We start from the raw sequence: 12401 nt of genomic DNA on the forward strand, positions 1-12401 counted from the left end.
TGTGCACCAGCAGAGAGTGCCCAGGCCTGGTAGATTTTCCTGGTACCCCCTACTCTCCTTTCAGGTTCTGCCACTTATCTTGGGCTCCGTTTCTCAGGACACACCCTCCCACCCCTTACCCTCTACTTCCACAGGGTTCGTTGGAAGGGGACAGTCTGGGCTAATGGTGGTTTGGCCCCACGTAGCTTTCTCCACATTGCCCATGACGGAGACTTGGATGATTTTTTAACCCCTGCCTTTGCACACAGCAGCTGGGCTGGGAGAGGGAAGGACAAGACTGAGAAGTTGGTTTGCGCGGCACGGTGAGCCCCACCCACTTGAGGCAAAGGTAGCAAGTTCAGTTGGTGGGAAGTGTCAAGCAGGTCCAAAGACTGTGGCTTTTTCAGCTGCCTTGGTAGCTCTCAGTCAATGAGAAACCCTCAGGTTGAGGAAACTGTGGCCAGACCGGCAGTGAGGCCGGGCCGATCGTCCCTTCCGGTGGCTCCTGCTGATGGGTGGCTGGGCCTGCGCCTGCCTGACCCGGCTGTCTGCCTGTGGGATGTTGGGGCCAGCTCTCGCCTTCATACTCTTGTTGCTGCAGGGACATCACAGCCAAGGTGAGGAGCCCATCTGCACAGGGAGGGGCTGACTGGATAGTGGCTGGGCCACGGGAGGCAGATCCTGCCACCTCTGGACAGTGCAGATTGCCGGGGTGACGTGGAACGGAGACCGAGCGACGCCTGACAGGTGTGGACAGGACAGGCTGGCCGAGGGCTGAGAGGTCCTTGAGAAGCACTGGCCGGTCTGTCAGCAGTCAGTGTGCCTTGTGTGGTGGGAGAGTCCTTCCTGCCCGAGGACGGAGGGCCGAGGACACAGCCTCTAGTGGGTGGTATTCGCCGCAGACAGAACAGGGCCCGGCTGGGCCTCCACAAGCTGGGGGTTCTGGAGCTCAGAGGGGCAGGCTGCTCCCGGAGGCGGAGCACTCAGGAAGGACCGGGAGGGATGACAGAGGCTTTGCCTGATGGCCTGGCCCCACCGCCCTCAGCACCTCCGGCAGCAGGGTCCAGAGGAGCCTGAGAATGAACGGAAATGTTGAAAGAGGCAGCATAGATAAGCTTCTCAGGAAACTGAAGGGGACCCGGCTGGCTGAGGTTCCCTTGCTGGGAGAGCTCAGCTGTGGGTAAACTCCTCCTTCAGAGACTCGGAGCTGCATTTTATTAAATTAATTAATTTATTGATTGATAAAAATATGTCTTCATTGATATATTTATGTATTTATTATTTTTTTAAAAGAATTTTTATTTATTTTTGTATATGCCCCTAGCGGGAACCGAACCCAGGACTCTCTGGTTCACAGGCCAACGTTCCAACCACTGAACCAAACTAGCCAGGGCTATTTATTTATTGTTTTTATCCTCACCTGAGGACATTGTTTCGATATTTTGTTTGGACAGAGTGGGAAGGAAGGAGAGAGAGAGAAACATCGACGTGAGAAGGGACACATCGAGTGGCTATCATCCACACGACCCAACCAGAGCCGGGGACAAACTGCAACCGAGGCACGTGCCCTTAGTAGGAACCGAACCTGGGTCTCTCCAGACCGCAGGCCGACGCTCTAACCGCTGAGCCAAACCGACCAGGGCTTCACTGGTTTTTTTTTTAGAGAGAGAGGAAGGGACAGAGAGATAGAAGCATTGATGTGAGAGAGAAACCTCAAGTTATTGCCTCCCATACGCGCCCTGACAGGGATCAAAGCCTGCGGCCCTGCTGTGCACAGGGAGACACTCCATGAGCTGAGCCACACTGGCCCGGGCTGGAGCCCTATTTCAGATTGATGGCTCCTCCAGGGGCATTGTGGGCAGGGAACGTGAGGGACACACTGGCTATAGGAGGATACAGCCCGGCCGGTGTGGCTTAGTAGTTGAGTGTTGACCCTGCACCAAGAGGTCATGGGTTCGATTCCTGGTCAGGGCACATGCCCAGGTTGTGGGCCAAATCCTCAGTGGGGGGCATGCAGGAGGCAGCCAATTGATGTTCTTGCTCATCAATGTTTCTGTCTCTTTCTCCCTGTCACTTCCTCTCTCTCTATAAAAAAAAAAAATTTTTTTTTTTAAAGGATGAAACAGCCTGGCTGGTGTGGCTCAGTGAATTGAGTGTCATCCATGGACTGAGAAGTCCTGGTTCGATTCCTGGTCAAGGCACATGCCCGGGTTTTGGGCTCGATCCCCGGTGGGGAGTGTGCAGGAGGCAACTGATTGATGTTTCTTTCTCACATCGATGTTTCTAGCTCTCTCCCCTTCCCTCCCTAAAATATCAATAAAAACATATTAAAAAAAAAAAAAGGAAACAGAGGCACAGGAGTTCTTGTCGAGGGCCTGCTAGAAGGCAGGGGAGGGCTGACGGGATTGGGAGCCTGGCTCGAGGTGCAGGTGGCAGAAGGTGGAGGCTGACAGGCGATGGTGAGGCCAGGGGAGGAGCTCTGTCCTCCACCGCGTCTGGCCAGCTCTCTCCGGGGCTCTGCAGACCCGCAGGGGTGAGGGTGGTTCACGAACAGGGAGGGGTGGGCTTGGTCTCAGGAAATGGCTTGCTGCATCCTCCTGCTACATCCTCCTGCTGCATCCTCCTGCTGCATCCTCCTGCTGCATCCTCCTGCTACATCCTCCTGCTACATCCTCCTGCTACATCCTCCTGCTGCATCCTCCTGCTGCATCCTCCTGCTGCATCCTCCTGCTGCATCCTCCTGCTACATCCTCCTGCTACATCCTCCTGCTACATCCTCCTGCTGCATCCTCCTGCTGCATCCTCCTGCTGCATCCTCCTGCTGCATCCTCCTGCTGCATCCTCCTGCTACATCCTCCTGCTGCATCCTCCTGCTGCATCCTCCTGCTGCATCCTCCTTCTGTGGGGCTGGCCAGGTGTAAGCTGACGGAAACTGCTCATCATTTGTTTTTATTATTTATTTATTTATTTATTTATTTAATCCTCACCCGAGGACATTTTTGCATTTATATTCAGATAGGGTGGGAGGGAGAGAGAGAGAAACATTGACGTGAGAGAGATACAGTGACTGGCTGCCACCTGCACGACCCAACCAGGGCTGGGGACAAACTGCAACCAAGGTACATGCCCTTAGCAGAATCCGAACCCGGGACTCTCTAGTCTGCAGGCCGACGCTCTAACTGCTGAGCCAAACCAGCCAGGGCCTAATAATGATTTTTGTTGAACTATTTGAGAATAATGCTCCTTTACTGCTAAATATTTTGGCATATATCTTCTAAGAACAGGAATATTGCCATAATCACTTCACCATAATTATCAAATCCAGAAAGCGTAATACTGATACCATGAAATACATAGTCCACATTGAAATGTCACCAGCTATCCCAATACTGTGCTTCACGGCATCCTGTTCCCTGGTTCAGAACCCAGCCAGGATGGCAGCCCCGCTCTTATGCCGTCTGTCGTCTGGATGGCTTCCACCCTTCTCCATCTGTCCTGCCACCGACATTTGTGGAGACAACTGGTTGTTTTTTAGAGGCTACTCAGTCTGGGTCTGCCTGACGTTTCCCCGTGCGACTCAGGTGAACCGTTTTTGGCAAGAATATTGCAAAAGTGGTTCTGTTTTTTTGTTTTTTCTTTTCCATTACATCCCATAGGAGACATGAGGACATTGAAATGTTTTCTTAAAACTTGGATTATTGGAAAATTTAGTCATTATAAGGTGCATGTAAGAAGCGCATATCGTTCTTCAGCTTTGCAACAGTCTTCCCCAGGCTGCTCAAGTCGCGCAGAGGCAAAGCTGTACCTTTTGTGGTCATCTGAGTCATCGGGCCTCCTGACTCCCTGCCCTTCCTCTGTTGCCGATGTGTTCCAGCCACACTGGACTGCTGTTCCTGGAGCTCCAGCTTCTCCTCCCTTCCCACAGGGTTCTCTCTTGACCCCTCCGGGTTCTGCTCAAACACACCTCCTCAGTGATGTCTTCCCCACTGAAATGTCAGCCCCAGCACCCCGGCACGCCCTACCCACTCTGCTCTCTGTGGTATGCATCTGCGTGTGACACACTATTTTGTCTACTTGGTTTTCTGTCTCCCAGGCCCCTCTGGGCCTCGCGGGGGTGATGCCCTGAGGCCGGGCTCTGCCTGTTTTGTTCACGGCTGTATGTTCTGCGTGTAGAATTGCATCTGGCACAAAGAGACTCTCACTGAAGATGCATGGAAGGAAGGAAAAAGGGAGAATTTATCTGTGCACTGCAGTTTCCCGGGGAAAAGCATGTGTTACTTCTGTAGCCTTGAGGATGTGAACTCACCTTCTGTGTCTAGTTTCCCGTGGGTACAGTCCAGTGACGCTGCTTCACGGGGTGATGCGAGGGTTAGATGAGACAGAAACATACACAAAGTGCTGAGAAGAGCGAGTTCCCTGCCCAGTAGGTGTGGCCCAGTGGGTTGAGCGTCGTCCATGTGCTGAGAGGTCCTGGTTCGATTCCCGGTCGGGGCACACGCCTGGGTTGTGGGCTTCATCTCTGGTTTGGGTTGTGCAGGAGGCAGCCCATTGACGTTTCCATCTATCTCTCCTTTCCTCTCTCTAGAGAATCAATGGAAACATATTTATTTATTTATTTTTATTTTCACCCGAGGACACTTTTGCATTCATCTTCAGATAGAGAGGGAGGAAGAGAGAGAGAGAGACACCGATGTGAGAGAGACACACTGAGTGGCAGCCACCCACACAACCCCAACCGGGGCCAGGGACAAACTGCAACCGAGGTACGTGCCCCTAGCGGGAACCGAAGCCAGGCCTCTCTGGACTGCAGGCCGATGCTCCAACCGCTGAGCCAATCTGGCCAGGGTCATGGAAACATTTAAAAAAGGAAAAAGAAGTTCTCACGAGTCCCTCAAATGATTGTTCATGGTATTCAGCTCTTTGGAGACAGGGCTATTTCACTTAGTCTCTCTTCTTGACTCTGATTATAAAACTATTCAGTAATCCTTCCTTGACAATTTAAATAGAAAACAATAAGAAAATTCTGAGAAAGATGAGAAAGCTTCACTGTGTGGCTCTTTTCTGAGGTTTATCATGGTCATAATCAGTAACTTAGGGAGATTTCAACACTTTTGACTTCAAGGAACATGTATTCAAGACATTTAGTCATACTATTATATGATATTGTAAAATATTCTTATTGTTTTTTATCCTCACCCGAGGACATTTTTCCCTTTTTTGTTCAGATAGAGTGGGAGGGAGAGAGAGAGAGAGAAACATCGATGCGAAAGGGACACGTCGAGTGGCTGCCACCTGCACGACCAACCAGGGCTGAGGACAAACTGCAACCGAGGTATGTGCCCTTAGCGTGAACCAAACCCGGGTCTCTCTGGACTGCAGGCCGACACTCTAACTGCTGAGCCAAACCGACCAGGGCTATTCTCATTGTTTTTAAGTTAACATCTACCTCTTCATTCCCGTTTTTGTTGGACATGCTTTGAGCTGTAGGAGATGCCGGGCACTTAGGATTCAGGGGTGGACGGCCCTTTGTTCGCGGAGCTGATGTCTGTCACACGAATCAATATGTATTCACAGCTGTGCTTAATGTGCAACAAAGTAGCCAATGCAGCAGGTGCTCAAAAAATGTTAGCTGAGTGAATAAATGAATTCTTGTCAAGCATCTCAGAAACAGATGGGGATGATTTTTGAGTCAGATGATTTGGGGAGTGGGACCTTCAAATCACTGCCCACAGGAACGGGCCTTAGTGATAAAGTTCCCTGTTTACCCTAAGGTCAAGTTTTGGCTGTGTGTCCTGAGGACACCCCAAGGACACACTGGAGACTGTGAACACCCAGGGTCTGCGAAGGGCAGGGGCGGCATCTGCCGGATCAGCTGTAAGGCGGCCAGCTGTTCACACAGATGGTGCTGAAACTCTCACTTCTCAGGGAGGATCTCTGATTGTGGGGTCTTCTGGCTGGGGCCCAGGCAAGTTCTAAGAAGCCTGGGTCACATGCACCAGGTCGCTGGTTCGCTTACCAGTTAGGGCACATGCCTGGTTGTGGGCCCAGTCCACAGTGGGGGACACGTGGAGGGTGGCCGGTTGATGTTCTCTCTTGTCGATGTTTCTATCTCTCTCTCCCTTCCTCTCTCTCTAAAATCAATAAAGGAAAAATTTTTTGAGAAGCCTGGGTCATTTTGCTCTTCTCTTCCTCAAAGTGTGAATGGTGATGCAGCTGGGCTTAAGAGAGAGCCTGGGATAAGAGAACTGCAGACCACACTGAGAGAAGCCAGTCCTGCAGAATCACTGCAGGGGTAGCTGAGCTATTGTTTCATAAACACAGCTTTTTCATCGAAGAGTGACACATATAGGAAAGTACCCAGAGTCGTCAGTGTGTGTCTCCATCACTGTTAGATGGACAGCTCTCTGCGGACCACACGTGTCCTCCTGTCCTTCCCACCTTCCTCTCCAGACACAGTCACTGTTCTGACTTCTAACAACACAGGTTAGGTTTGTCTGTCTATAAATGGAATCGTATGGTAGGTGCTCTTGTGTTTGGTCTCTTGCTGAACATCGGATAAGATTATCAATGTTATTATTTGTAGCTGATCATTTTCATGGCTGTATACGATTTCATTGTCTGACTATACGATAGCTTATTAATTCCTTCTACTAATGAGGAGGGTTTGGGTCACTTTTGGGTTTTCTGTTGTCATAATGCTACTGTGAGCCCTCTGTGCATGCTTTTTGTTCATGCATGCATGTGGGTATGCACGTGTGCCCATATGCACGTATGTGGGCATGCACGTGTGCACATATGCATGTATGCGGGCATGCACGTGTGCCCACATGCACACATGCAGGCATGCAAAGTGTGCACACATGCATGTAGGTGGGTATGCACACGCGCAGGTATGCACATGTCCCAGTATGCACACATGTACATATGCAGGTATGCACATATGTGGGTATGCACGCATGCACGTATGCTGGGTGTACAGCAGACGCTGCCAAACCATTTTCTGAAGTGGTTAAACCAAGTGGTGCCTAAGAGCCCCATTGCCGCAGGCTGGCGGCTGTCTGTTCTGAGGGCCTGCCCCTGGGAGAGGAAAGCGCAGGCCTGCAAAGCCTGTGAGGCAAAGGCAGGGCCCAAGGAACTACCTCTCTGTGGCTTCCCTGGTCTTCTGCATGAAAGTTTCCATTACAGCCCAAGCCTGTTTGGCTCAGTGGTTAGAGTGTCGGCCCACGGACCAGAGTCCCAGGTTTGTTTCCCAATAAGAGCATTGCAGTTTGTCCTCGCCCCGGTTAGGGTTGTGTGTGTGGAAACCACTCAGTATGTCTCTCTCACATCAATGTTTTTCTCTCTCTCTCTTCCCCCCTCTCTCCCTCCTGCTCTATCTGAAGATAAATGCAAAAATGTCCTCGGGTGAGGATTAAAAAGAAGAGTCTCCATTAGAGTTATTTCTGGGTCTTAAATGAGGTACATTCTGGAATTTAATTAATTGAGTAGTTAATTAAACAGCTTTATCAAGCCCTTATTATGTTCCAAGAATTATGCCAGATTTTTATGGGGGAACAAAGATAAACAGATGTGGATTCTGTCATCAGACAGTTATAGGAAAATAGGCATGTACAGTAAGTGTAAGGGAAGAGAGAGCATGAGGGTGTCTCACAAGCAAGTTGTATTTCGAGAACAAGGGGAACTGAGAAAATGGAGACTCCTCGTAGGTACAGGCACCGAGGAAAGCGCCTTGAAGGGTAAATAAGAATTCGGAGAAGGGAGAGGAGAGGAGGATAATCTAAGCAGAGGGAGCAGCCTGAACAGAAGTAGGAAACACACAGAGTTTGGATGGAACCGTGGAAAACAGCGCGTTCGTTTTACTGGAGATGACGGTATTCGAGTGAGAGGACTCAGAAGTGGTACAAAGAGAGGCCGCGGGGTAGTGGGCAGAGGGGAGGGGGTGCACTGCTTGAGAAGAGGAGCGACTGTGTCTGTATGAAGTCCCCAAGCGGGGCCCGGTGGAGAGCAGGAGAGGGGATGAAGTGGGACTGGGGGGGGGGGGCGCACTGGACCTGGTTTAGGATTTTGTGTTTCCTGGGGCAGGGTCGGAATTTCACTGGGCTCCCTTCACTCAGACCCCAGCAGGAACCCCTTCTGTTGCCTTCCCCTCAAGCCCTAAGCTGAAAAAACCTCAACATCCTTTTGTCGGCTGGTGAAGTTCCCCTGTGCGCTGGCCCTGGCCAGGCCTCTCTCCTGGACGAGCCTCCAGGCCATAGGAAGCTCTGCAGGCTGCAGCTCTGGCTCTGGGCTCAAGTCACCAGAGAGGGACTCCCCCGGGTCAGCTTGTCTCTTGACCGTCCTCCATGCTGGCTGCCCACTTCTTCCAGAGGAGGAGATGCTATCGCTGGCTTTGCCCTCCCTTTGCAGAGTCACTGTCTCACCCCACACCCCACTCATTCTTAACCACCGGAAGAGGGGCCTGGAAACCGCTGAGCAGTAGTGTAGGCGCAGCTGGGGCCTCTGACCACGCCCAGGGCTGTGCCCCGCCCCCAGCCCTCCAGCGCTCCTGCAGGACCCCTCACTCTGCCACCAAGCACCGGGCCTCGTGTTGAACTTTTCTGTTCACGCAGGCGTTCCTTGTCTCTCCGTTGGTCTTGTACAGGCTTCTGGGGCAAGACTGAGATCTGGCATCAATCCCAAGACTCAGTCCCTAGTGCTGTCTGTATCCACCCCGCAACCGCAGCCGGCTCCAGCCCATCCCAGCCGGCTCCAGGCACCCTCCTCTCCCACGTGAACCGACTTCAACGACAAGCAACCTCAAGTTCAGAAGCTCTGATCTGAGCTGGGCCCTGAGTGTCCTGGGAGCCCTCGTGTCCCACCCACAGTTTTTCCCATTTTCCCAAGATGTGACTCCAAACCTTCACCCTCTCTGCAGGTCCCATTCCACCATCACAGCCTCTCTCAGCCTACGCCCTCCCCCAGCCACCCGGCCACCAAAATCCCCAAAGTCGGGGATGCTGGTGAGGGGATCCTCAGTGTCAGCTACCTCCCCTCTCCCACACATGGCCACACTGCCTGCGTTGTCGGGTGCTCTGCTCCTGTCCGGCGGGTCCCTCCCCGCAAGCTTGGACGGCCCGCCCCACCAGGTGGCCTGGCCCTGCTCAGTCCTGAGCACATCCCTGACCTTTCTCCAGCTGTCCCTTTCTGCTGGCTGCCCACTCTCACTCCATGTCCCCCACAACTAAAAAACTGTTGCAAAACCCCTGCTTTTCCTCTCGCCTTTCTTCCCCTGTGTCTCCTGCGGCCCTGCAGCAGGCGTCTCTGGTTCTCTGCAGCCAGCGACCAGATTCCACGCGAACCAGCGGGACCGAACCCGCGGGACTGCGCCTCAGTCCTCAGGCCTGGGCCGGGCGGGCGTGGTTTCTGCTGCGTGTGACCGCACAGGCCCGCCTTCCGGAGGGGCTGCGAAGTAACTGTTCTGTCGCACTGACCCTCTGCTGACATTCTCACATGTATACTTTATTTCCTTGAACATAGTAAACATCATTACTTTATTTTAGTTTTCTTTATTGATTGTTTAGCGAGAGAGGGAGGGAGAAGGAGAGAGAGATGGAAACATCGATGAGAGAGAACATGGACTGGCCGCCTCCTGCATGGCCCCCACCGGGGATTAAGCCCCGGCCTGGTGTGGCTCAGAGGCTCAGTGGTTGAGCATGGGCCCTGCACCAAGAGGTCACCAGTTTAATTTCCAGTCAGGGCACGTGCCCAGGTTGTGGGCCCGATCCCCAGTGGGGGCACGCAGGAGGCGGCCAATCCATGTTCTCTCTCATCGATGTTTCTATTTCTCCCTCTCCCTTCTCTCTCTAAAGTCAGTAAAGAAAAGAAAATAAAGTTTTCGATATGCCCTTTGGATCTGCTTCTGTGGCTTGTTTTCTTTGGTTTCTGGATGTGTTTCCTATTGCTTGTTTTTGTTTCAGTTTGAGCACCATATATAAAAGATTTAGGAAATGATTTAATGCTCTGGTTGGTGTATTTTCCTTAAGGAATAGTTTATATCTGCCTCTATTAGGCAGCCCAGTTGGAAGTACTAGAAGGTCTACAGTACTGTAATTCAAGTCAGGGGTAACATGATTCAAAATTGGGTTTGAGTTTTTGTGAGAGCTGGTCGATTTCTTCCTCAGTCTTATCTTAAAATATTTATTTTTTGAGTTTTAGAGAGAGAGAGAGAGAGAGGAAGGGAGAGAGAGAAGCATCGGTTTGTCGTTCCACTCACGGTGTACTCACTGGCTGAGCTGTGTGCCCGGCAGGATCACACCCTCAGCCCTGGTAAAATGGGGCGATGGTTTATCCAGCTGAGCTCTCCAGCCCAGACTCCTGTTCTCTCCTCATTCTTAGTGTGTAACCCCAAGGGGATGCTGGGTGTATCCCCTCCCTGACAGGAGGTCCCTGACTCCTGTTCCCTTGGCCCCCAGAGCGGCTCCCCAAGTCTGCTGAGCTGCTCAGCCTTCCAGCTGCTTTTCCCAGAATCAGAAGCCCCCAGGGCCCTGGCCGGCACAGTCCAGTGGTTGTGGCACCGCCCATGCACCCGAGGCTCGCAGATGTGATTTTCAGTCAAGGGCATGTGCCAGGGTTGCGGGTTTGATCTCTGCCCCGGTTGCAGTGTGTGCATGAAGCAACAAAACGATGTAAGAGTCACATGGATGTTTCCCTGTCCCTCCTCTCTATCTCTCCTTCCTTCTCTCTCTCCCCTCTTCCTCCCTTCCACTTTCTCTAAAATGGGAAATAATGTCCTCAGGTGAGGATTAACCAAAAAAAAAAAAAAAAAAAAAAAGCTACCCTCAGGAAACAGCAATTAAAATGCTGGTCTCACCTGGCTGGTGGCTCAGGGGACTGAGCATGGTCATGTGGACTGAGAGGTCCCTGTTCAATTCCTGGTCAGGGCACGTGCCTGGGTTGCTGGGTCGATCCCCAGTAAGGGGCGTGCAGGAGGCAGCTGATCAGTGTTTCTCACGTTAATGTTTCTGTCTCTCCCTTCCTCTCTAAAAAATCAGTAAGAACATAAAAAAAGAAAAAAAATGCTGTTCTTACCCCTCTGAATTTCCTTCTTTCAGATCCTGGCCTTCATATTTCACTGCTTTCTTAGCTCTCTGATGACTTTAACAACATGCTTTCTAGTTTGCTCATTTTCTCTTATTCTCAGTGGGAGTGTTGGTTAGCATGTTTTTACCTGGTCCTTCATTATCAGAATTAAAATTCCTTAAGGGATTACTTATCTCAGCCAATAAGTGTATGCCTGGCCCAGATCCGATTCTCAGGAGTTAGAAACCTGTCCTGTGCGTGCAGAGGTCCTGACCTCAGGGCTCTGGTTGCAGCGGAGTCTGAACAGCTGACGATGGCAGTGCCTGTCCTTTCTGTGGGTTATTCACTGTTTCCTACTCACCTGTGTACAGGGATCTTAGTGCAGTGTGTGGTGTGCTGGTCTGTTCTCACGGACACAGACAGACGCAGTCTCTGCCCTCGGCTTGGTCATAGACAGATGCTCTTTGAGACGTGGGATCTGAGCAGGAATTCCCTGTGTTTCAACCTCAGGGTGTCCTGATAAAAGGAACACAGTCTCTTGACGAAATAGTAATTATAAGTCCTTTAACTCCTTGGTCAGTGTCTTGCGGGAGTGCTGGGGTGCAGGTGTGACGCCTGGGGACATCTAAAACCCCCTCTCCAGCACTCTTGTCAATCTCTTCACTGACAGATCTGTTGTATCAGTATCCCACCTCCTACTCTCTCTTCCAGATTCTCCTGATCCTCCCCAACCCACCCAGACAGACTTGTTTATGTCCTGCCTGCACTGGGGATGCCATGTGACTCTCCTGCCAAAAGTGGCCCCGGGAACACCCCTTTTCTTCACCGCCGTGCTGGCTGTCCTCCGGTGGACACTGGCGGCAGCTGCTGTCACAGCACAATGTGCCTTATGTTCCCACGCTGTTCCCCGGCAGAAAGGTGCTGTGAGGTGCCTGGGCAGGGTCTTCGTTTCTACCCTTTCTAGTTTCTTTCTATGAAGCAATACTTGTGGGCACCTTTTATTGACAGAAAACTGGCAAACCTTAATGAGGAATGACCACAGGTTGGCCTGCCGACTCTCCAGGGCGGTCTGGAGCCCAGCTCTGTGGGAGGACAGGAGAGGGAGCCGTCAGTTCAGTGTGGAGTGTTCTTACAACTGGGTCTGACAATTCAGAAGTTGTAGCGGTCACCGCTGGCCACCAGTGCCAGAGGGAGGACATCACAGATATGTTTATTTAGAACATTGTAGTTAAGAACTCACCCTCTAGCCTAGCTGGTGTGGCTTAGTGGTCGAGCAACTACCCAGGAACCGAGGCCGGTTCGACTCCCGGTCAGGGCACACGCCCGGATTGCAGGCTCAATCCCCAGTGGTGGTGTGCAGGAGG

At 51.8% G+C, this 12401-nt stretch overlaps 1 protein-coding gene across 2 annotated transcripts in view; it reads left to right on the plus strand.

Annotated features, from left to right (window-relative positions):
• Positions 1 to 357: 357 nt before the first annotated feature.
• CD244 (CD244 molecule) overlaps positions 358 to 12401 on the plus strand; it is a 29182-nt gene continuing 17138 nt past the window's right edge. For both annotated transcript variants that reach the window (XM_036273110.1, XM_036273112.1), the window contains exon 1: positions 358 to 596. In XM_036273110.1, the coding sequence (XP_036129003.1) occupies positions 491 to 596 (106 nt within the window). In that variant the 5' untranslated portion in view covers positions 358 to 490. The remainder of the gene's footprint in view (positions 597 to 12401) is intronic.

This window comes from Molossus molossus, unplaced genomic scaffold (genome assembly GCF_014108415.1).
Source record: "Molossus molossus isolate mMolMol1 unplaced genomic scaffold, mMolMol1.p scaffold_m16_p_20, whole genome shotgun sequence".
NCBI lineage: Eukaryota > Metazoa > Chordata > Mammalia > Chiroptera > Molossidae > Molossus > Molossus molossus.